The sequence below is a fragment of the Euprymna scolopes genome, chromosome 46, assembly GCF_053919585.1.
Source record: "Euprymna scolopes isolate OS-2025 chromosome 46, ASM5391958v1, whole genome shotgun sequence".
In the NCBI taxonomy this organism is placed as follows: Eukaryota; Metazoa; Mollusca; class Cephalopoda; order Sepiida; family Sepiolidae; genus Euprymna; species Euprymna scolopes.
In genome coordinates this window covers 142,324,044-142,345,886 of record NC_136527.1, presented here as the reverse complement: position 1 = coordinate 142,345,886, position 21,843 = coordinate 142,324,044, and the positions used below count along the sequence as shown (strand labels likewise).

The window sequence follows — 21,843 nt, the reverse complement described above, 5'->3', positions numbered from 1 at the left end:
CGACAGACGCAGTACGCAGTACATCTGGTACTGCTTCAGTTTGACAAAAAATGGCCCACCCATTTCATGGAAATCAAAAAGACAACCTACGGTAGCATTATCCACATGCAAAGCTGAGTATGTGGCATTAACGAAGACCACTCAAGAAGGTATGAACCTCCTACAACTACTCACAGAAATGGATCTATGCAAAAATTACGGACCGATTAAGATATTCGAAGATAACCAGACTGCAATAGCACTTTCCAGGGACCCTGTGCACCGACAGAGGTGCAAGCATATAGACATAAAATACCACTTCATCAGGGACGCCATAAACAACGGAGGCATAAAAATTATCTATTGTCCTACAAATGACATGCTAGCGGACATTTTGACGAAACCCCCAACCCGAGCAAAGTTAGATAGATTCAAAGAACTTCCTTTTGAACTTTAAATACAATGCTCTTATATAATAGACGCAATAACATTCTAAGAGCAAGCGGGAGTGTTGGAACTCTTTCTGTGATTGTCTCTCCTTTATTGTAAAAATCCCACAATCCCTTTTTTCTTCTCTCTGTCCGTCCACACGTGTTTATATTTCGTCCTTTGAATCTTAACCCATTTCCTATCTCAATTCTACCTAAAATGCACCACTATTTTAAAATAGTTTTTTCATGTTTAATATAAGTTTCATGATATCTTTTTATTATTATTAAATTGTTAGGTGAAAGCACAAAATAGTTACAAAACACACTCTCCTCTCTATGTTAAGAATGGCTTTCCAAAAAATAATGTTATTATTTCAGCATGGTACCATAAATACATAAGTACCGAATTTTTTAATAATTTTACTTGGTTTCCTCCTTTACATTTTCCTTTAAAATTACGAGTTTTAAAGGTTTTCGCGTATGCTGAAAACGAATATTGCAATTAATTTTTCTGCAAATAGGTAGTTTTATGAAGATTAAACAATATATTTTTTTATTTTAAAGTGATGGCGTGCCCATAGTTTTTTTTTTAACTTTTAATTTTACACAACAGAAATATAATTTTTTTGTTATAATTTTGGTTAAATTTTCAGATTAGGTCCATCTCCACAATTTTCTTTGAAATGGCGACTTTTGAAGGTTTTCGACTATGCTGAATACGAAAATCGCATTGAGATTTTGCAGAAATAAGTAGTTATCGAGATATAAAAAGTTGTATTATGTATTGTATTCTTTAGCTGCCATCTTTTTTACGTGCGCACGCGCGCCATAAACAAGTCTACGCGCGTAACAAAGATGGCCGCCAAAGAATACAACTTTTTATATCTCGATAACAACTTATTTCTGCAAAATTTCAATGCGATTTCCGTATTCAGCGTAGTCGAAAACCTATGAAGTCGTCATTTAAAAGAAAATTGTGGAGGTGGATCTAATCTAAAAAATACCTAATTTTAAAAGAAATATTGTTCACGAACATTTTTCAATTTTAATTTTTAACAAGCCATCTAAACCTTTTTACATTTTAATTTTGAAAGAAGGAAAAAGTAACAAATTTCACTTTTTTACCAAAAAAAATGAAAATAATTGAAAGAGAATACACGTGAAAATTAATAAATTGCAATATTTTGAATTAAAAAAAAATTCACATTGCTCCAAATTATAAAAAGTTCGAAAAAGTTGTAAAAAACAAATATATAATAAGTTACTTTTCTACCCAACTGGATATGTTTTTAATGTTTTTATTTAATGTAACATGTTTATTCAGATCGAAAAACATTTGTTGTTTACCGATGTATTGGAAAATTTAAAATGGCGCCCGACTCTTTCTTTGATACAGTAAGTTTGGGAAAATGAGTTAAAAATAAAAAAAAACCATACAAAATACTGCTAAAACCCCACCGAATATATGTCAGCCTATGTTACGGTAATATATATATTGAGCGTGTTTCTAACAGTATATCTTGATGAACAAAAAAAGAAAAGGTATTCATTGTTTCAAAATATTGCTTACATTGTTTTCATAGCAACGTAACGCCAACGGTGACTACAGGGAATTAGTTCCTTTTATGCGATAGAGGGTTCGAGATTATTTTTCCACCTAAACTCCAGTCCTGCCAAAAATTATGGCCATCTTGTTTAAATCGAAATGGAAAATTACCTCCATTTTGAACTCTTCTGTGTCTTACAATCAAATTTTATTTTGGTCAATTTTTACGACGTGCCCCAGCGTATTATAAACACCCCAAACAACCAGTGAACAAGTGAACAACCACCCCATGTTAAGAACGGCTTTCGGAATAACCCCCCCCAACCTCCCCATGTTAAGAATGGCTTTCGAGTTTGAGGGGGGTATTCTGAACGTCGTCCTTAACATCGGAAGGTTGGGGGGGGTTATTCCGAAAACCGTTCTTAACATGGGGAGGTTGAGGTATTTATAATACGCTGCTGGTCGCTGCTGGGTGCTGGGGCTGGGCCACGTCGTAAAAATTGACCTCTATTTTTTATTTTCTTTAATAAAACATTTTCTACCTTATCGATTTTCGTATATTTTGGATATAATCGTCTAAATATTACAAGGAATAGGTAGATACCAAAATTTTGTTTTACGATTTCCGAAATTTTGTTCCAATAGTGTAGAAGCGTCATTTTTTTGTTTTTGTTTAAAACGACATATTTTTTTTCAAAGTCGATTTGTCGACTCTATTTTAACAAGGAAGCACCTTTTTTTTTTTTTACATAGGTATCATCAAGGCCTAGAGGCCACTCGAGGATAAGGGTAGAGCGTGGAAATTCGATGAATTTGTTAACTTAAGCGCCAAGCGGCACTACTCCACTGTACTAACTACTGCTCATCAAACTTTCACAAGAAACACTCGTCTAGTTGTAAACACTATCAATAATTTCCCCCACTTTTTATCTGTGCCTAAACATAAACGTAGATTCCATGAACAAAGCTTTTTTCTTAGAACTGAACTGCACGCCTGTGGAATTGTCTTCCGTTTTCCTGCTTTCCGGCTGACTACAATATGGTTGTCTTCAAGTCTAACGTAAATAAGTTCTTGATGAGCCGTTCCATATAAGTTATCAACTTTACCAAATTTTCATTACTAATGATTACTATAATGTCCAATTTCTACTGTACACTCTTTAACCCTTATCCTTGAGTGGCCTCTTGGCCTTGATAATGTGGTGATGCCTATGTAAAAAAAAAGAAAAAAAAAAGAACTTGTTTTAAAGACACGCAATAAATGCCACGAAATTGTTGTTAAAAATATGAACCTCAAATTTTAAATTCTGGCACGATTTAAATTTTGTTCTGTAAATCTTAATAAATAACATTTACTTACTTTCAAAATATTCGGCATAAAATAAAATACAAAGAACTCAACAAAGCAATAGAAGCAAAGACTGAACAGCAAGAGACTCCTTTCTAATATTGATCGGGAAATCTTGAGTCAGTATGGATGGCCAGAAGTGCTATAAAATCCTGGTTGGATGTAGAGTTTTATTTGAACTTAAACAATGTAAAGAATATATGCTGCTTGTCATTTTTTTTTTTTAAATATATAGTTTTAAGAAATAAAAAAAAATACAAAAAAAAAACCAACAATATTACGTGCTTAATTATCATGTCGAAAATAGTAATATATCCATAAATTAGGAAAACTCATCAAGTAGAATAATTGATATAAAAAAAGAAAAGTCTATCGCTTTAGACAACAAATATTACAGCCATGAACAAGTAATCTAAAATATTCGTTTCAGAGTTATGTCCCGTGTCTAGACTCTTACTGTCTATTTTATAACGCCTAAGAAAAATGCAATTTTACCCAATTTCCTGCAAAAATTACTTTTAACTAGAAATAAATTTCTACTCGATTTTTCGTAATTTTTGGATATATTACTTTTTCGGCATGGCAATTAAGTATGTAATAGTGTTTTTGTTTAATGTTTTAACTCTATTTTATGAATTGTCGCAAGAACAGGATGAAACAGGTGTTGGTAGGTTCCTTAAGGGAATGACTTTTAATCCGGGTAAATAAAGATGGAGAAATAGTACTTGTGTCCATGATAATCGTGACACATAAACTCAAATAATATCGGACTACGACTGATAGATGTCACTTGTATCATTTTATTTGTTGCCTCCTTGTATGAAAATATGTATATGCCAAGTCAATTGAAATGAATGGTTCTTGTCTTGGGGAGGCTTCATGCTTTGACAAGCTTCTGGGCTTGACCTTTACTCCTGATCTGAATTGGAACACGTACATCAAATCTGTTGTCAAGATCCCTGGAAAAATGGCGGGATTCTTCTATCGATCCACACATACACACTCACACACACACGCACAACTGTTTTGGAACCTATGAGGATAGAAATCTCTCTCTTTCACACTCACACACATACACATATATAGACACACATACGCACAGGTATACACACATACATACACACACATACACACGCATACACATCCATGCACATCCATACACCTACACACACACAAACACATGCACACACACACACACACATACACATACATGCATACACACACACACTCACACACACATACAAACACACACAAACACACATACACACGCATACACATCCATACACATCCATACACCTACACACACACAAACACATGCACACACATACACACACATACACACACACACACATACAACCACATACAAACACACATATACACACATACATACACACACACACACACACACACACACACACACACACACACACACACACACAAAGTGACTTTTATACAATAATAGAGATAATTTCCAAAAATGTATCTGGTAAAATAACTACAAGATATGGGGTTAGGCTCAACTGGTCAACATCGCTGAAATAGAACTATTTAGGAAGAAATATGCGAAAATGCACCTCACTTAATTTACAAGTTGTGTTTCTTATATCAAAGCAATAATGATGTATGGACTATAGAGATTTATCAGGTTTGTGTCTAACTCTCTGACTCCATAGAAATAAATAAAAAAAACATATTTTAAGGGTGAATAAAAAAAGGCAACTTTATTTACTATTTGAGAGGTATATAGAGAAGGTTCGTTTTGTGGCAGAAGAGAATGTTTGTGAATGTGTGTGAGAAAATCAACAGAAAGAATGTTCATTGGGTTATACTTATCGGTTTAGGTGGGAACAAAGTTGGTTTGAATTTACTTCGGTGTCTTCCTTTTCTGGTTTTCGTGAACGAAGCAGTGTTTAGTCATTCAAGGCGTTCGGGCCATAACGTGGGGCCAGTACGTCGTTTTTGACTTTCATAACCTTTTCGGGGCTCCTCCGGCCGTGTGGAAAATCAACTGTCCTTTTTTTTTCTTCTGCCCAGAAAAAAACGCGCCAAAAACCAAACTTCATTTTTCCACTGGAAGTCCCGCATCTTCCAGTTTGCAGTCAATTCTTATAAATCCCCACAGATGTTTGTAAATTAGAACACCACAAAAATGATTTTTTCATCGGACTTTGGAATTTCATCCTTGTGTCCTTCTTCTAACATGCAAAAATTTAAATGTAATGTAAACAGACGCCTTGTTTCTCAACTCCCTAGATAGATTTCCCTTTTGTTTGCTTCAAATTTGTTCCTAAAAAACTGGTAGACTTAGGAATTATCTTTCACATGTAATTCAGATATCTTGCTGCTCGAGTCGAGAAACGACACGAGTAGAAGACTTTTTGGCAAATTTTTGGCTGACAAATTCAGTGAAGATGTGTGATTTTGCTGCTTGTCAGGGTATTTAGAAATACAAGATGGGTATATTTGTTGATGATACAAGATGGTGTATTTGTTGATAATACAAGATTGGTATATTTGTTGATGATACAAGATGGGTATGCAGGACTGACCTGAGTCACCTCTAAAAGCCAAGAATTAGGATGAAAATAATACCATTCCCCCCAAAATAACAGTTTCTTAGCCCCTCTCTTTCTTTCTCATAAACCGAACACAAACCAGGAACTGGTATCCAGAGTCCCTCATGATCTCCCCCCTCTCTCTCTCTCTCTCTCTCTTTCTCTCTCTTTCTCCTTAACAAATCTCTAGTCAGCATGACAGGCGAGTAGGCAGTACACTCTTAGCCCTGAAACCAACAAGACGTATGTTGCCGATGAACATTATTAACAAGAGGTGTACTCACTCCAAAATGCAAAAAGGCAAATAAAGTGTTTTCCTTTTAAAAGTTAACATTTGTTTTATTTTTATTATTCCAACAACGATTAATGAAGACAAGTGCCAGCAAGTGTTACATGTTATATTTGCTTACAATACAATGACCTTTTTTCCCTCTCCTTCCATTCCTTGGAGTTTGCTTCATTGCTGCTGATTTTGTTGGTCATGTGTAATTCATGCCTGTGGATTGGTTGAACTGCACATTCGCGTATTTTGTGATAAAATTCAAGCTGAGGTTGACACTGTACATGACTTGACATACAATCTTCTCTCTGTCTAAACAGAAGGTTAAAATGTTGAAGTGAACTCGGCACTTCTGCATGACAGTTACATATTTGCATCAGAGACGAGTTATCGACTCCTGTCTTTCGAAAGAGAAATGACATCTAGCGGCCATTATATGAATCTCAGATATAAACAAGTGTTTACGATAATGCAAAAATGTATAATAACAAAATAAATAACGCAAAAATATGAAAATCGAAGCATTTATTGAATATAAAAAAATGTATCGAAATATAATTTGAATGTATTAATATAATTTCTTTTCAATGAGTGATTCGTAATTGAAAATAAAATAATAAATCTGTTAAAAACATAAAACATTTATAGATTGTTTTTAGAATTATTTGGGTATTTTGTTTCGGTTACATAAAAAATTGACGATTAAAATATATACAATTAACCATTACACATATGACATTATAATTGACCATTAAACATATTTTTATGTACAATTGCCCATTAAAATATGTACAATTGCCCATTAAAATATGTACAATTGATCATTAAAATTTGTGTATAATTGACCATAAATATGTGTACAGTTGACCATTAAAATATGTACAGTTGCCCATTAAAATATGCACAATTGACCATTAATATGTGTACAATTGTCCATTAAAATATGTGTATAATTGACCATAAATATGTGTAGAAATTAAATATCTACAATTGACCATTAAACTATGTACAATTGACCATTAAACTATGTACAATTGCATAAAGAGACATTACGTTCTCAGTTTCTTTACTAAGGGATACAGATTTATAAATATCTATTTATTCCAAAGAGTTTTAAAGAATGGCTCTTATAATGATGCTTTATCTCGAATGTTGAGCATTTTCATGTGGTTAGGATCGTCTTTGAATGAGAGAATAGTTCAGTTTACACATGTTGTAGTCGTCGGAATAAAAAATTACACAGACCTGAAACATAGATAAGCAAAGCCGGTTAATGGAGAAAGAAAGGAAAAGGTATTCAGTGTGCGTCTAATCTATGTATCGCGATGTGAGTAGTCGTCCTCCTGCAGTTTGTAAAGAAAGTCTGTGCATGTACCACGTGTTGTGGACAAAGGATTAAAGAGTCCCGTAGCATGAGAAAGAAGGTCGGGTGTGAAGAGAGCCTCGTAGTACTCACGTTACTCTGTGGCCAAAATATATAAAGTCCTAAAAACATAGCATTTATTTCCAGAACACTCATTTTAAGAACATTTCCACATGCTTACAAAAACATAATTTAATCTTTTTCTTGCATGTTGACTTCAGCGATAAACTGTAGAAGTACCAAATTTTTTTTTTTTTGGAGAACTTCATTCCATAACAGATACATACAAATATAACTTTTTTTAAATATTTTCATTTTTGAATGTCTTGATTAAGTTGTACAAGTAGCTTTTTTCGTGTTGTTGCAGCATTTATTGTGTAAAAATTTATCAAAATATGTAAATTGATATTGATTGACCAGCCAGTGTTACATGTTATATTTGCTTACAATACAATGGCCCTTTTTCCCTCATCTTCCATTCCTTGGAGTTTGCTTCATTGCTGCTGATTTTGTTGGTCATGTGACTAATTCATGCCTGTGGATTGGTTGAACTGTACATTCACGTATTTTGTGATAAATTTAAATAAAACCCTTTCCTATAATTTTATTTATTTAAATAAAGTAATTCCTATAATTTTATTTTTATTTATTTATTTATTTTTACATAGACGTACTGTACTGAGAGGGGGATGAATGATCACCTGAATTCTTAAATACAGGGCATACTGATGAGATTTTCCAGGGTGATGGGAATCAATTCTCCTTAAGACAACGTTTAAGCAGTTTTGTAAGTATGGGTGCTAGTTCTGGTTGAAGTTTTTTGAGTACTATAATTGGAATATCGTCAGAGCCGGTTGCTTTACTGGAATCAAGGTTTTTTATTAGCTTGGCAACATCACATACAGATATTTGTATATCACATAGTGTGTTTTCTGATACAGGAGGAAATATTGGGGGTTGGCGGCCTTGGTCGCAAAGGGTAGAATTGGCTGCAAAGTTCTTGGCAAAGAGTTTGGCTTTGTCTGATGCTGATAAGATTAACTCAGGTCCATTGATGAAAGTTGGGATGGAGCACATGCTTCTGTTCAGGATTCTGCTTGCAATTTGCCAAAACTGGTGGGAACCAAGCCGCTGCTCAGCTACTTTGGACTTGACGGACTGAGCATACAACTCTCTTGCGTTCTTTATTACTTTCTTACAATGGTTGCTGGCAGTCCTGAAAGCGGCTTTAGTTTCCATACATCTATTACGTTGGAAGCAGTGGAAAAAGTGATTTCTGTGCGCAATAGCAGCAGCACATTCTGGAGAAAACCATGGCTGGCTGTTAGGTTTTTGCTGGAACTTTTTCGAGGGTATGAAATTGTCTATACCTACAATTAACCATTCTGTCAGGTCTGATACTATAGACGACACATCTTTTTTAAACATGGAACGCAGAGGAAGATCCGATATAAATGCACGGAAACTATCCCAGTCAGCCATAGTGTATCGATATACTGTACGATGGAGAGGTACGTCAGAGGACTTATTACATTTCATTTTTATTTTAATTGATGCAACTGAGTGGTCGGAAGATCCAAGAGGAGGTAGAACGGAAACTGAACATAGTTCAGGGCAAGTTGTGAGGAAAAGGTCTAGGAGACTTTTTTTTTTTTTTTTTTTTTTTTTTACACAGTGATCACCACTTATCAAGGCCCGGAAACCAATCAGGGATAAGGGTTATTGCAAGTACATTACGTTAGTGTGGAGATTTGATGAAGTGTTTACTTAAGGGGGCGGTTCATTAGGAATTTGTTAACATTGGACTTGAAGACATCTAAGTTGTAGTTCGGAGGGAAGCAGGCAGACGGAACAGAGTTCCACAGGCGTGCAGTTCTAAGAAAGAAGCTTTGTTCATGGAATCCGCGTTTAGATTTAGGCACAGATATAGAGTGGGGGAAATTTTTCACAGTGGATTCAGCTAGACGGGTGTTTTTCGTGAAAGATTGGCGAAGGGGGACCAGAGATTGGAGTTCAGACGAGCATCTGCCATGGAAATAACGATAAAACAAGGACAGGCTCGCAACGTCTCTTCTGTGGAAGAAAGGTTGCAGGGTAGAGAAAAGGGCATCCCCCACTAAACCACAAAGTCTATTTTGTACTCTGTCAAGGCAGGATAGGCTGTTTTTAGCAGCTCCTGCCCAGATATGGCAACACTATTCCATCCTTGGACGTACTTGGCTTTTATATAGATAGAGAATTGCATCAGTAGTGAGATATCTTCTGGAGCGGTAGAAGGTACTGGCCGTCATTGTCGGGCACACGGGTGGGTTCGTGAACAATCTGAGTGAGGTCATAAGCAATGGAGAAATCATGACAGAATCTCCCCTCATCATCGGTCTTGTTTGAGTGGGTCAACCATTCCACATTGTGAACATTGAAGTCTCCACATACGTGAATGTTAGCTGAAGGATATGCTGATAGAACTTGGTCAATTTTCTCAGATATGCTTTTAAAGATAGTAACTCCGCTGTTATGGGGGCAATAGAGAGTAAATATAAATGCCGTAGTGTGAGCTAGTGCTAATCAGAAGCACATATAGGGTAAGTTAGGATCTTCTCTGGAGATGTCCCTACCACATGGAAAGCCATCTTTTATATAGGCACATATTCCATGCCCATGGCGATCTTGGAGGTCAGATTTGGAAGTTAGGTTAGAGTATCCTTTAATTACGAACTCATTTAGGGAAATAGTCTGTCCAATTCCAGTTTCACTTAAAAAGAAAAGGTCTGGTTTAGTCTCCTGTAATTGGGCTTCAACCTCTGGAAGGTTAGAATGTAAACCCCTGATGTTGGAGAACGAGACATGGTAGTGGGGGTCTACATTGGAAGTTTCAGATCCGGGTTTAATCGTGTATTTTTTATTGAAACTTGTCATGATGAAATTTTAGAGTTTGTGGACTAGGTCGTCAGACTTGCTTAGAGCAGGACAGAGAGGGGAAACAAAGAGAAAAAAGTAACGAAGAATTTTTTTTTTTTTTTGTAGCACATGATAAGATAAAGCCGTAACAATTACCCACTAGTATGGCATCGAGAGGCCCCACCAGAGACTACTGCATGGTCCAGAATCCATTCACCAATTGGCAATACAGCAGCCCCAGTACTTTGCGCCTGCTGATAGGACAGCCTCCTTAGTGGTTAATCCAAGGTTCGGGTCCCTGACTATCAGGTGGATAACGTCAGCCCAGATAAAACGTTTACCTCCAGGACCCTTACTAGTGACATGTCTACAAGGATAGACATAGAACAGAAAATTTCCGCCATCTCTGCCGACTGTTCATGCAAAATACTGCCAACCTAGAATACAACTTTTTCTTCTCCCTTTGTCAGAAAAATCACTCATTAAAAAAATGAGGACTGAGTGACAAATAAAGAGAAGCGAGAGTAACGGGAGCTTCCGACAACGCTTCCACAAACGTTCTCTACTCTCCTTTAAAAAAAAAAAAATCTATTAAGTATTGTACTTAATAAAATTTATTAATATACAATAATAATCATAATTTTATGTATTTAAATAAAATTATTCCAATAATGTTGTTTATGTAAATAAGATAATTCCGATAATTTCATTGATTTAAATACAATTATCCCTATACTTTCATTTATTTAAATACCATAATCTCCATAATTTTATTTATATAAATATAATAATGCCTATAATTGTATTTAAATACAATAATACCTATAACTTTATTTCTTTAAATACAATAATACATATAATTTCATTAATTAAAAAAAAATAATCCCCATGAATTGATTTATTTAAATACAATAATCCCTACAATTTCGTTCATTTAAATACAATAATCCCTATAATTTTATTTATTTAAATAAAATTATCCCTATTATTTTATTTATTTAAATATAATAATCCGTATGATTTCATTTATTTAATGCAATACTTCCTATCATATCATTTATTTAAATACAATAATACCTATTATTTTTTAAATACAATAGTTCCTATAATTTTATTCATTTAAATACAATGATCCCTATAATTTGATTTCTTTAAATACAATCATCCCTATAACTTTATTTATTTAAATACAATAGTTCCTATAATTTTATTTATTTAAATACAATAATCCCTATAATTTTATTTATAAAAATAGTATAATCCCTATAATTTTATGTATTTAAATACAATAATCCCTATAATTTTATTTGTTTAAATGCAATAATCCCTATAATTCGATTTCTTTAAATAAAACAATTCCTATAATTTTATTTATTAAAATAATTCCTTCAATTGTATTTCTTGAAATTAAATAATCCCTATAATTTTATTCATTTAAATACAATAATTCCTATGATTTGATTTATTTAAATAAAATAATTCCTATAATTTCACTTATTTAAATATAATACTTCCTATCATTTCATTTATTTAAATACAATAATCCCTATAATTTTATTTATTTAAATAATTCCTATAATTTAATTTATTTGAATACAGTAATCCTTATAATTTCATTTATTTAAATACAATACTTCCTATAATTTCATTTATTTAACTACAATAATCCCCTATAATTTTTTTTAGGTAAATACAATAATTTCTATAATTTTATTTATTTAAATACAATAATCCTCATAATTTTATTTATTTAAATAAATGATCCCTATAATTTTATAAATTTAATCACAATGTTTCCTATAATTTTATAAATTTAATCACAGTAATCCTAACAATTTTATTTATAAACTCACGAAAATTCCTATAATTTTATTTATTTAATCGCAATAATACCTATCATTTTATTTATTAAAACTATTCCTTATGATTGTATTAATTAATCACAATAACTCCTATAATTTTATTTATGTACTTACAATTATTCTCATAATTTTATTTATTCAATCACAACTATCCCTATTATTTTATTTTATCCTCATAATCACTATAATTTCATTTATTTTATCACAATAATCCCTGTAATTCAATTTATTTAATCCCCAATATCTCTATAATTTTATTTATTTAATAACAGTAATCCCTATAATTTTATTTATTTAATCATAATACTCCCTATAATTCCATTTATTTAATCACAATAATCCCTATAATTTTATTTAATAACAATGATCTTTAAAAAAATTTTTTATTTAGTCACAATAATCCCTATGATATTATTTATTTAGTCACAACAATCCCTATAATTTTAACTAATTAATCATAATAATAATAATACCTATAATTTTATTTAGTTAATCACTATAATCCCAATAATTATATACAATTAATAACAATAGCCCCTGTAATTTTATTTATTTAATCACTATAAACCTTATAATTTAGTTCATTTACTTGCAATAATCCTCATAAGTTTATTTATTAAATTACAATAATTGAATTTATTAAATTATAATAATCCCTATAATTTTATTTAATTAGAATAATCCCTATTATTTTGATTAAATAATCAAAATAATCCTTATAATTTTATCTTTTTAATCATAATAATTCTTATGATTTTATTTATTCAATCACGATGATTGCTATATTTTTTATTAATCCCAACAACTCCTATAAATTTATTCAATCACAATAATTCCTAAAATTCTATTTCTTTCATCATAATAATCCTTATAATTTTATTCATTTAATCACGATAATCCCTATAATTTTAATTATTTATAACAATAATTCTCATAATTTTATTTATTAAATCATGATAATCCCTATAATTTTATTCATGTAATCTCTCTAATCTCTATGATCTTATAATTTTTTTTTATTTAATCACAATGATCTCTATAATATGAACAGGTGCAGAGAGGTCACTTTGTGGCGATGGGTCAGGGGTTGGAGCTTAGTTGTATAATTTGATTGAAGACTCTTTTTAGACCCTTGGTTTGTAGTTCGTCAGAACCTCCACCATGAAAATACTTTTAAAACAGGCAGAGGGATGCAACATTTCATTGATGGGATATAGGCTGAAGCTTAGATGACAGTTCAAGACCTATCAGGTATGCGACTCTCTTTTGAATCCTATCCAAGGTGCAGAAGACTAGTGATAGATGCACCAACCCAGATGTGGCAACAATATTCCATGCATGGGCGAATGGTGGCCTTGTACAGAATAATCTCAGGTGCAAGTAGTCTTCTAACACGATAGAGGGAACCCACCTTCTTTGCAGCAGCCTTTGCAATGTCCTCAATGTTTTTGCTCCAGTTCAAATTGCCTGGGAATGTTGCCCATTTCTTTAAATCCAATTGTTTCTATCTCTCTTGCACTTGGTTCACAGAGTATACTTGATAGGAAGTTTTTGAAATTATTCATTCGGGATTGTAACTTTTACTAAGGTTGCTTCTCCCTTTCTTGTTCCATGCCACAATGTCAAGCTTAATAGCTCTGTTTTCAAACTGTAGGAATTGCATAGTCATGACAGATGATATATCACTTATATCCGACTGTTGTATCCGTCGGCGTGTTCTACAAGTATTTTCATGGTGGAGGTGCTGACAAACTACAAGCCAAGGGTCCAAAAAAGAGTTTTCAATCAAATAGGTCATACTTTATCAACTAAGCTCCAACCCCTGACCCATCGCCGCAATGTTGCATCACTGTTTCTGTTTTATAAATATTTTAGTGGATTGTGCTCTGATGAACATTTTGCACTTGTGTCCCCTCAATAAATAGACCACTTTTATAGGATATGCAGGCAAACCCATTTAGCAATAAAATCTATCAAATTTAATTGTTTCTGTCTTGCACTTGGTTCACCGGGCATATTTGATAGGAAGTTTTTGACATTATTCATTCAGGATTGTAACTTCTACTGAGGTTGCTCTTTCCTCTTGCTTGTTCCATGGCACAATGTCAGGCTTAATAGCTCTGTTTTCAAGCTGTAGCAATCAGTGGATCATGTATGACTTATATCCAACTGTTCTTTCTGATAAATTTCCCCAGGATTTGCTGCTGCATTCGATATTGCACACACCATCGTATCACATTGTATGACATTGTATGACAGGCTTCCCCCAACAGAACGTTACAGCTGCAAATCAACTGGTTCACACTCTCGACTGTGTTTTTTTTTGTAAATCTGAAAAATTGCGTTTCCATAAAATTTATAAGCTTTTGTTTTGCTTTCCTTCCACCTCAGCATTCACTATTAAATTGACCACTTTTATAGGATATGCTGAAAATGAATATCACCTTAAAAATTTAAACAGACAAATAGTTTTCTGGATATTAAGAGCTTTATAATCCAATATAATCCAACTAAAATAAAGACTTACATTTTTGTATAAGTTGTAATTCTCCAGTTATATTTTAAACTAATTTCTTTCCATATTAGAATTTACCGTTTTATAGGCTATGCTAAAAACGAATATCACATTTTAATTTGGAATAGACAAATAGTTTTATGGATATTCAGAGCGTTATAATCCAATATAATCCAACTGAAATAAAGACTGACATTTTTGTAGAATTTTTAATTCTCCAGTGATATTTTTTACTAATTTCTTTTCACCTTAGCATTTACCGTTTTATAGGGTATGCTGAAAACGATTATCACCTTTAAATTTGGAACAGACAAATATTTTTCTGGATATTAAGATCTTTATTATCCAATATAATCCAACTGAAATAAAGACTCACATTTTTGTAGAATTTGTAATTCTTTATATATATTCTTTTATATGACAGATGTGCATTCGAATAAACATTAATTTTTTTTCTAAACCTTGTCTCTTGCGTGTTTTTGCATGATGTGTTTTAAAATTACAGCAGTGTGAGAATCTAGCGCCACACGCTTCACAATAATAAGTTCTTTGTGTCTTTTATATAACAGAGGCGCATTCAGCTTGGTCTTCAAAAAGTTGCATCCATGAATTTTTAAAGATTATTAGAAATTTTTTAGTGGAACTTGCTCCAGACAAGACATGAAGCTAAATTAACCTTAGCGAGTTATTTAATGCTAAATCCAGTAAATTTGGAGACAAAGCGTTTATTCTTCAAATTCTTTATATCTTCAAATATTTATTCATGGTGTTTGTTATTTTGGTTGGTTTGTTTTATATCAATTTTTTTCGGGTCATTTAATGCCGAATTCAGTCACTTAAGAAAAAATGTTTTATGCTTCAAGTTTGTTATACCTTCAAATAATTATTTAGTGTTTTGTTTGGTTGTTTTGTAGAGTTTATTTGTTTGTTTTTTTCTTATATTTTGAAGAACATGACTGAGTTTTGCTTCGTGCATGTTCGGTCAAGTAGCCAGCATCTTCAGACAGTCTAATCCAGTAACACCAGGAATGACGGCGTGAACCTATAATTCTCCTTAATTATAAAACCAAAATAATAAAAGGGAGATAATCCTGATCCTAACTTTGTTGATTTTCTTTGCTTGCAATTGTGTTATTTTCTTTTTGTCAGGTTCTCTAAGTAAAAAAACACACACAAAGTAAATGCGGCACTCACCGGAAAAGAAATATTTGCTTTTATTTATTGCATAAAAAAAATACAACACAAAGAAGTAATCTTTAACTTTTTTACCAATTTATTCAGTTTTTATTATTTGGATTCATTGGACTACTGTTCTCATCTTGATTTTCACAACGTTTCCGACATGAAGCTACTTCGTGCAAGGAGCTAAAAAATACTTCCAGGTCAGAAATTAGCCTTTATTATCCAATGTAATACATTATATTTTCACCAGGAGTCATGTTTTTCAACAGAAAAGTACAAATACACATGCGTGTTACAAAACATCCTCCTTCCCCATGGTAAGAATGGCGAATGCCACTGACATTTATTAAGTAGTACATTGGAAAAAACCGGGCCCAGAAAAAATACTAGGACAGATACTACACTTTGATGTTAAGGTCAGATAGCATCCCAAAAAATAAGAAACATATCTTCCCACGTAGAATTTGACATATAATTTTAAAACTTTTTGAAAACCTCTTTTAGCACCCATATGTCTTTTAGATAACAGATGCGTTTTCGAATAGACATTATTATTTGTTTTTTTCTAAACATTGTCTCTTGCGTGTTTTCGCATGACATGTTTTTAAATTACAACATTGTGAAAATGTAGCGCCACATGTTCACAACAACAATTTTTCAGACAAACAACGTTGACATACTCCTCATTCATAGGCGTTTTCTCTTTTTTTATTTTACTTTTGTTAGTTTGAAAGAATCAAGGGAGCTGCCTCCTGGATCTAACACTTGATTCCATTATGATTTAAATTTATATCCGCGGGTTCTTTTAAGAATAGATGATGTTCCCTTTATAGCTGCTATTTGTATTTCGTTACAGCTTGGTCTTCCAGGGATTGCTTCTAAGTATTTCTGAAGATTCTTTTTTATTAAACCAGTTGTTCTCATCACAACCGGTATAATGTTTATTTCTTTTGAAGACCATGTTGTTTTTAGATTACCTTTTAGTTCCTGATATTTTGTTATATTTTTCTGTTCAGCTCTATTAAGGCCAAAATCATTTGTGACTGTGACATCGATAATGAATGCAGTTCTTGTGGGCTTTTTCCATATTACAATATCTGGTTTGATGGCCTTGTCTTTTATGTATCTGCCTGCCTGTATGTCTTTGTCGTAGAACACTGTAACTTTTCCATTTGATGTTATCCGTGGTGGTTCATGTTCCCAGATGTTCGATGACCTGTCTAGTTGCATCTGTCCACAGATCTTCCAATGTAAGTATCTACATACTTTGTTGTGGTGGGCAGTGTAATGACCATCGGCTAGAAGGATCTTGTATCCAGACATTATGTGGGTTGGGCTTACAACAGCCGAGTGACGGAATATGCATTGATTATTTTTTTTTGTAGACCAGCCATTTTCTTAAATCAATTTGTGAGTAAGCCTTGGTCTTGTGCAGCTATAATTAATCATTGTCACATTATCAATTGTTTTTCTTCACCTTGTCTCTTGCGTGTTTTCGCATGATGTAGGTTTTTAAATTACAACATTGTGAAAATGTAGCACCACACGCTTCACAAGAATAAGTCCTTTGTGTCTTTTAATATAACAGAGGTGCATTCAGCTTGGTCTTCAGAAAAGTTGCATCTGTGAATTTTTAAAGATTATTTTATTAGAAATTGCTCCAGACAAGACATGAAGCTACTTGGTGCAAGGAGCTAAAAAATACTTCAAGGTCAGAAATTAGCCTTTATTATATAATCTAATCCATTATATTTTCACCAGGAGTTTTTTTCCAACAAAAAAGTACAAATACACATGCGTGTTACAAAACATCCCTCCTTCCCATGGTAAGAATGGCGAATGCCACTGACATTTATTAAGTAGTACATTGGAAAAAAAAAATGTCCCAGAAAAAATACTAGGACAGATACTACACTTTGAGCTTAACGTCAGATAGCATCCCAAAAAATGAAACGTAGAATTTTAAACTTTTTAAAACCTCTTTTAGCACTCATATGTCTTTTAGCTGCACAAACATTATCGATTGCTTTTCGAAACCTTGTTTCTTGTGTTTTCGCATGATGTGTGTTTTTAAATTACAACATTGTGTTATGTAGTGCCACACGCTTCACAAGAATAAGGTTTCACACCTGTATGTGTTCGTGAATGGATTTTTAACGTAGAAAAACTTGCAAACGTAGCTTGACATATTTGGCAAGAATGAGGCTTGTCTCCAATGTGTGTTTGCAGGTGAACTTTTAAATTTGAACTTTGCGAAAAACATGAGCCACATTCTCTGCACATGTATGGACGTTGGCCAGTATGTGTCCGAACATGTTTTGTTAACGACAATTTTTCAGAAAAACAACGCCGACATAATCCACATTCGTAGGGTTTTTCTCCAGTATGTACACGATTGTGGACTTTTAGATTTTGGATGCTTGAAAATGAAGAAGCACAAATTTGACAGCAGTGAGGCTTTTCACCGGAATGTTTTTTTGCATGAATTTTTAAATTTGAACTCTGCGAGAAAGCAGATCCACATGTTTTGCAAACAAAAGGTTTTTCTCCAGTGTGTACACGAATGTGTTTTTCTAATGCAGAATTATCAAAAAATGAATTTTCACAGATTTTACAAGAATATGGTTTCTCTCCAGTATGTGTTCGATGATGTTTCTTTAACGAAGAATTCACAGAAAATGAAGAATTACATATTTCACAAGAATATGATTTTTCTCCAGTATGGCACCTCATGTATTTTTAACGCAGATTTACCAGAAAATGAAGCATCGCAGATTTGACAAGAATGAGGTTTCTGCCCACTGTGTGTTTGTGAGTGTTTATTTAAATCTGAACTGCATATAAAAACTAATTTGCATATTTCGCAAAAATAACGTTTTTGTTTATTATGGGTCTCCATGTTTATTCCAAATTTGTGATTCTGTCTATTGTGGAAGACTAAATCCATCAGCCATAGATGTTCACGAAGTTAATGTTTTATGAACCGTAACTGTAAAGAGAAAAAAACTAATTAGAAAAATAATAAACAAAAATCATAATTTAAACAGATGACACGTCTTACCTTTGTATAGTTTTCCACATTTACATGGGATTTCATATACACAGTTCTAAGTCATTATTTTATTTGAAGGATGCTCGACTGTCACAAGCTGTTTACGCAGAGTTGAATCACTTCTGCATAATGTCTTGATGTCATATGGATTACATATTCATGGAAGTTTTTCCAATAATCCCCTCATACAAACTGTGGTGAGTTTTTGAATGGTGTTCTTTTGGGTCTGGTCCAGATTTCTTGGAACTGATATCATGCTCACTGGATAGTTGTTTCGGTGGAGGGTTTCTCTTAAACTATCCATCTTTTCTTGATATGCACTGCTGTTACTACATATTGCTTTTGCTTGGTGTTGTAAGCAATGGATGATTCCTTTCTTTACATTATATTATGTGGGAGTTGACGTTTACTTACTGTCCAGTGTAAGGTGGTTTTCGGTATACAGATGGTATGAACCCCTGACCAGTGCAAGTTATCAGAACATCTAAGAATATCAATTTGTTATCATGTTTTTTTTTTCTATCATGAACTGTATAGATGCATGGATCAAGTTCTAGTAACGTTTAAACATCTTCTTATGGAGCCAGAGTATGAACGTGTCATCCATATATCGTAGTCACATTGTTGGCTTTAGTGGTGTTAATCCTAATGCCATTTCCTCAAAGTATTCCATGTATGCATTGGCCAGTATCAAGGACAATGGCGATCCCCTCGCCAGACCTTCTTCCTGCCAATATATATCAGATCCCATCATAAAGTATGTACTTTCTACACAGAAGGTCAACAGCTTTGTTATATAGATGGTCATGCCGTTAACGCTTTTCGAACCGTAACTGTAAAGAAAAAAATTTATTAAAAAAAATTAGAAAAATAATAAACAAAAATTGTAATCAACACAAGTATTGATACAAAGGAATTATTCTAATTAGTGACCTTTATTATTCCTAAATGACCTTCATGATAAAATTATCTCTGAAATGGGTATATTTGCTGATGACACCATGCTCTATAATAGGCACAAGGGGAAAACAAATGAACGCATATCCTAAGGAAATGGCAGAAACACTAGAGGATGACCTCCAATCTATAGTGGAATGGCATCAAAAATGGTCACGTTCAATGTTGCCAATGCTTGTTTCCTCCAATAATTACAAGAAACCTTCTCTAGCACCAATAGCAATGGCCAAAACCACATTACCCAAAAGTACTTCTTTTAAACTCCTTGGCCTAACGTTTACAGGGAACATGAACTGGAATAGATACATTGAGAGCATTGCCAAGGCTGCTGCGAAGAAGGTGGGCTCTTTCTACCATGCTAGAAAACTACTAACGCCTGAAAGTATCCTGTACCTCTATAAAGCCATCATTTGCCCATGTATGGAGTATTGTTGTCACATTTGGGCTGGTGCATCTGCTACTAGTCTCCCACTCCTGGACAAGGTTCAAAAGAAAGTCGCCAATCTTATAGACCGTGAACCTTCAACTTCTGTCCCATCAATGAAATGTTGCATTCCTCTGCTTGTTCTACAAATATTTTAATGGTGAATGCTCTGATGAACTTCAAGCCCTTGTACCCCCTCGACGTGAATACCCTGACAAACCCGACAAACAGCTAAATCCCACCCCTTCACAGTAGAGATCCCTAGGTGTAAGAAGGCCTCTACTCCAATAGTTTCTTCCCCAAACTGATAGACTTTGGAACTGCCTTCCGGGTTGTTGCTTTCCCAACTGTACTGACATGCAGAAGTTCAAGTGTAATGTGAACAAACATCTTGCTACTCATCTCCCTTCATAATACCCCTGCAACTTATGTCCCCGATAGTAGTCCCCTACTTCAAAGTGGCACTGTGCCTTGTTTAGGGTGAAAATTGAATTAAAAAAACAAATTTACAAACTACGCAAAACTTATTAACAACTGCTTTGGGTTGTTATTTTTTTTATTTATTTAAAAAAATGTTTTTTATTACATTTTCACCCCAAACAAGGCACATTGCTACTTTGTTGTAGGGGGATACTATCAGGGACATAAGCATCAGGGGTACTGTGTAGGGAGTTGGGCAGCAAGATGTCGGTTCACGTTACACTTGAACTTCTGCATGTCAGTACAGTTGGGAAAGCATGGACTCGGAAGGGAATTCCAAAGTTATTAACGATTACTATATTGTCCAATTTCTACTGTACACTCTTTAACCCTTATCCTCGAGTGACCTCTTGGCCTTGATAAGTGGTGAAGCTCAACGTAATCAAGCAGTTCACCAAGGATGGTGATTGTTTCATTTACTTGAGCCAAACTTTTTCAAATTTTTAATTAGTGGCCTCTATTATTCCTAAATAACCTTCCTGATCAAATTGTCTCTGAGATGAGTATATTTGCTGATGACACCACACTCTATAACAGGCACGACAGGAAAACAAATGAACACATATCTAAGGAAATGGCAGAAACACAAGAGGATGACCTCCAATCTGTAGTGGAATGGGATCAAAAATGGATGGTCACATTCAATGCTGCCAAGACTAAGATTGTTTCCTTCAATAATTACAAGAAACCTTCTCTACCGCTAATAGCACAAGGGGAAAACAAATGAACACCAAATTTAAGCAACGTTCAACTTGGTCAGTACTAAATGGGTGACCATTTGGAACTTTCAGGTGCTGTATGTGCTCTCTGCTTATCTCGGCATTGCTTCCAGTCGTCCTGGAATTCTTCTTGCTACTGGATTCAAACAGTGCCGATTCAGGAGAGATGTGGTTGGGGATTGCACAACCCTTGCCTCACAATCACACATGCACTACTGCCACTAAGGACTTGAAAACAAAATATTGCTTCAA

At 33.7% G+C, this 21,843-nt stretch overlaps 2 protein-coding genes across 2 annotated transcripts in view; both read right to left on the bottom strand.

Annotated features, from left to right (window-relative positions):
- Positions 1–3,454, bottom strand: part of LOC145270785 (uncharacterized) — a 31,598-nt gene extending 28,144 nt beyond the window's left edge. Inside the window, exon 1 of the mRNA XM_080126380.1 lies at positions 3,317–3,454. Within this exon, the coding sequence (XP_079982506.1) occupies positions 3,317–3,334 (18 nt within the window). The 5' untranslated portion in view covers positions 3,335–3,454. The remainder of the gene's footprint in view (positions 1–3,316) is intronic.
- A 12,578-nt stretch (positions 3,455–16,032) lies between these two features.
- Positions 16,033–21,843, bottom strand: part of LOC145270219 (uncharacterized) — a 64,120-nt gene continuing 58,309 nt past the window's right edge. Inside the window, exon 3 of the mRNA XM_080125851.1 lies at positions 16,033–18,687. Coding sequence (XP_079981977.1) covers positions 18,048–18,687 — 640 coding nt within the window. The 3' untranslated portion in view covers positions 16,033–18,047. The remainder of the gene's footprint in view (positions 18,688–21,843) is intronic.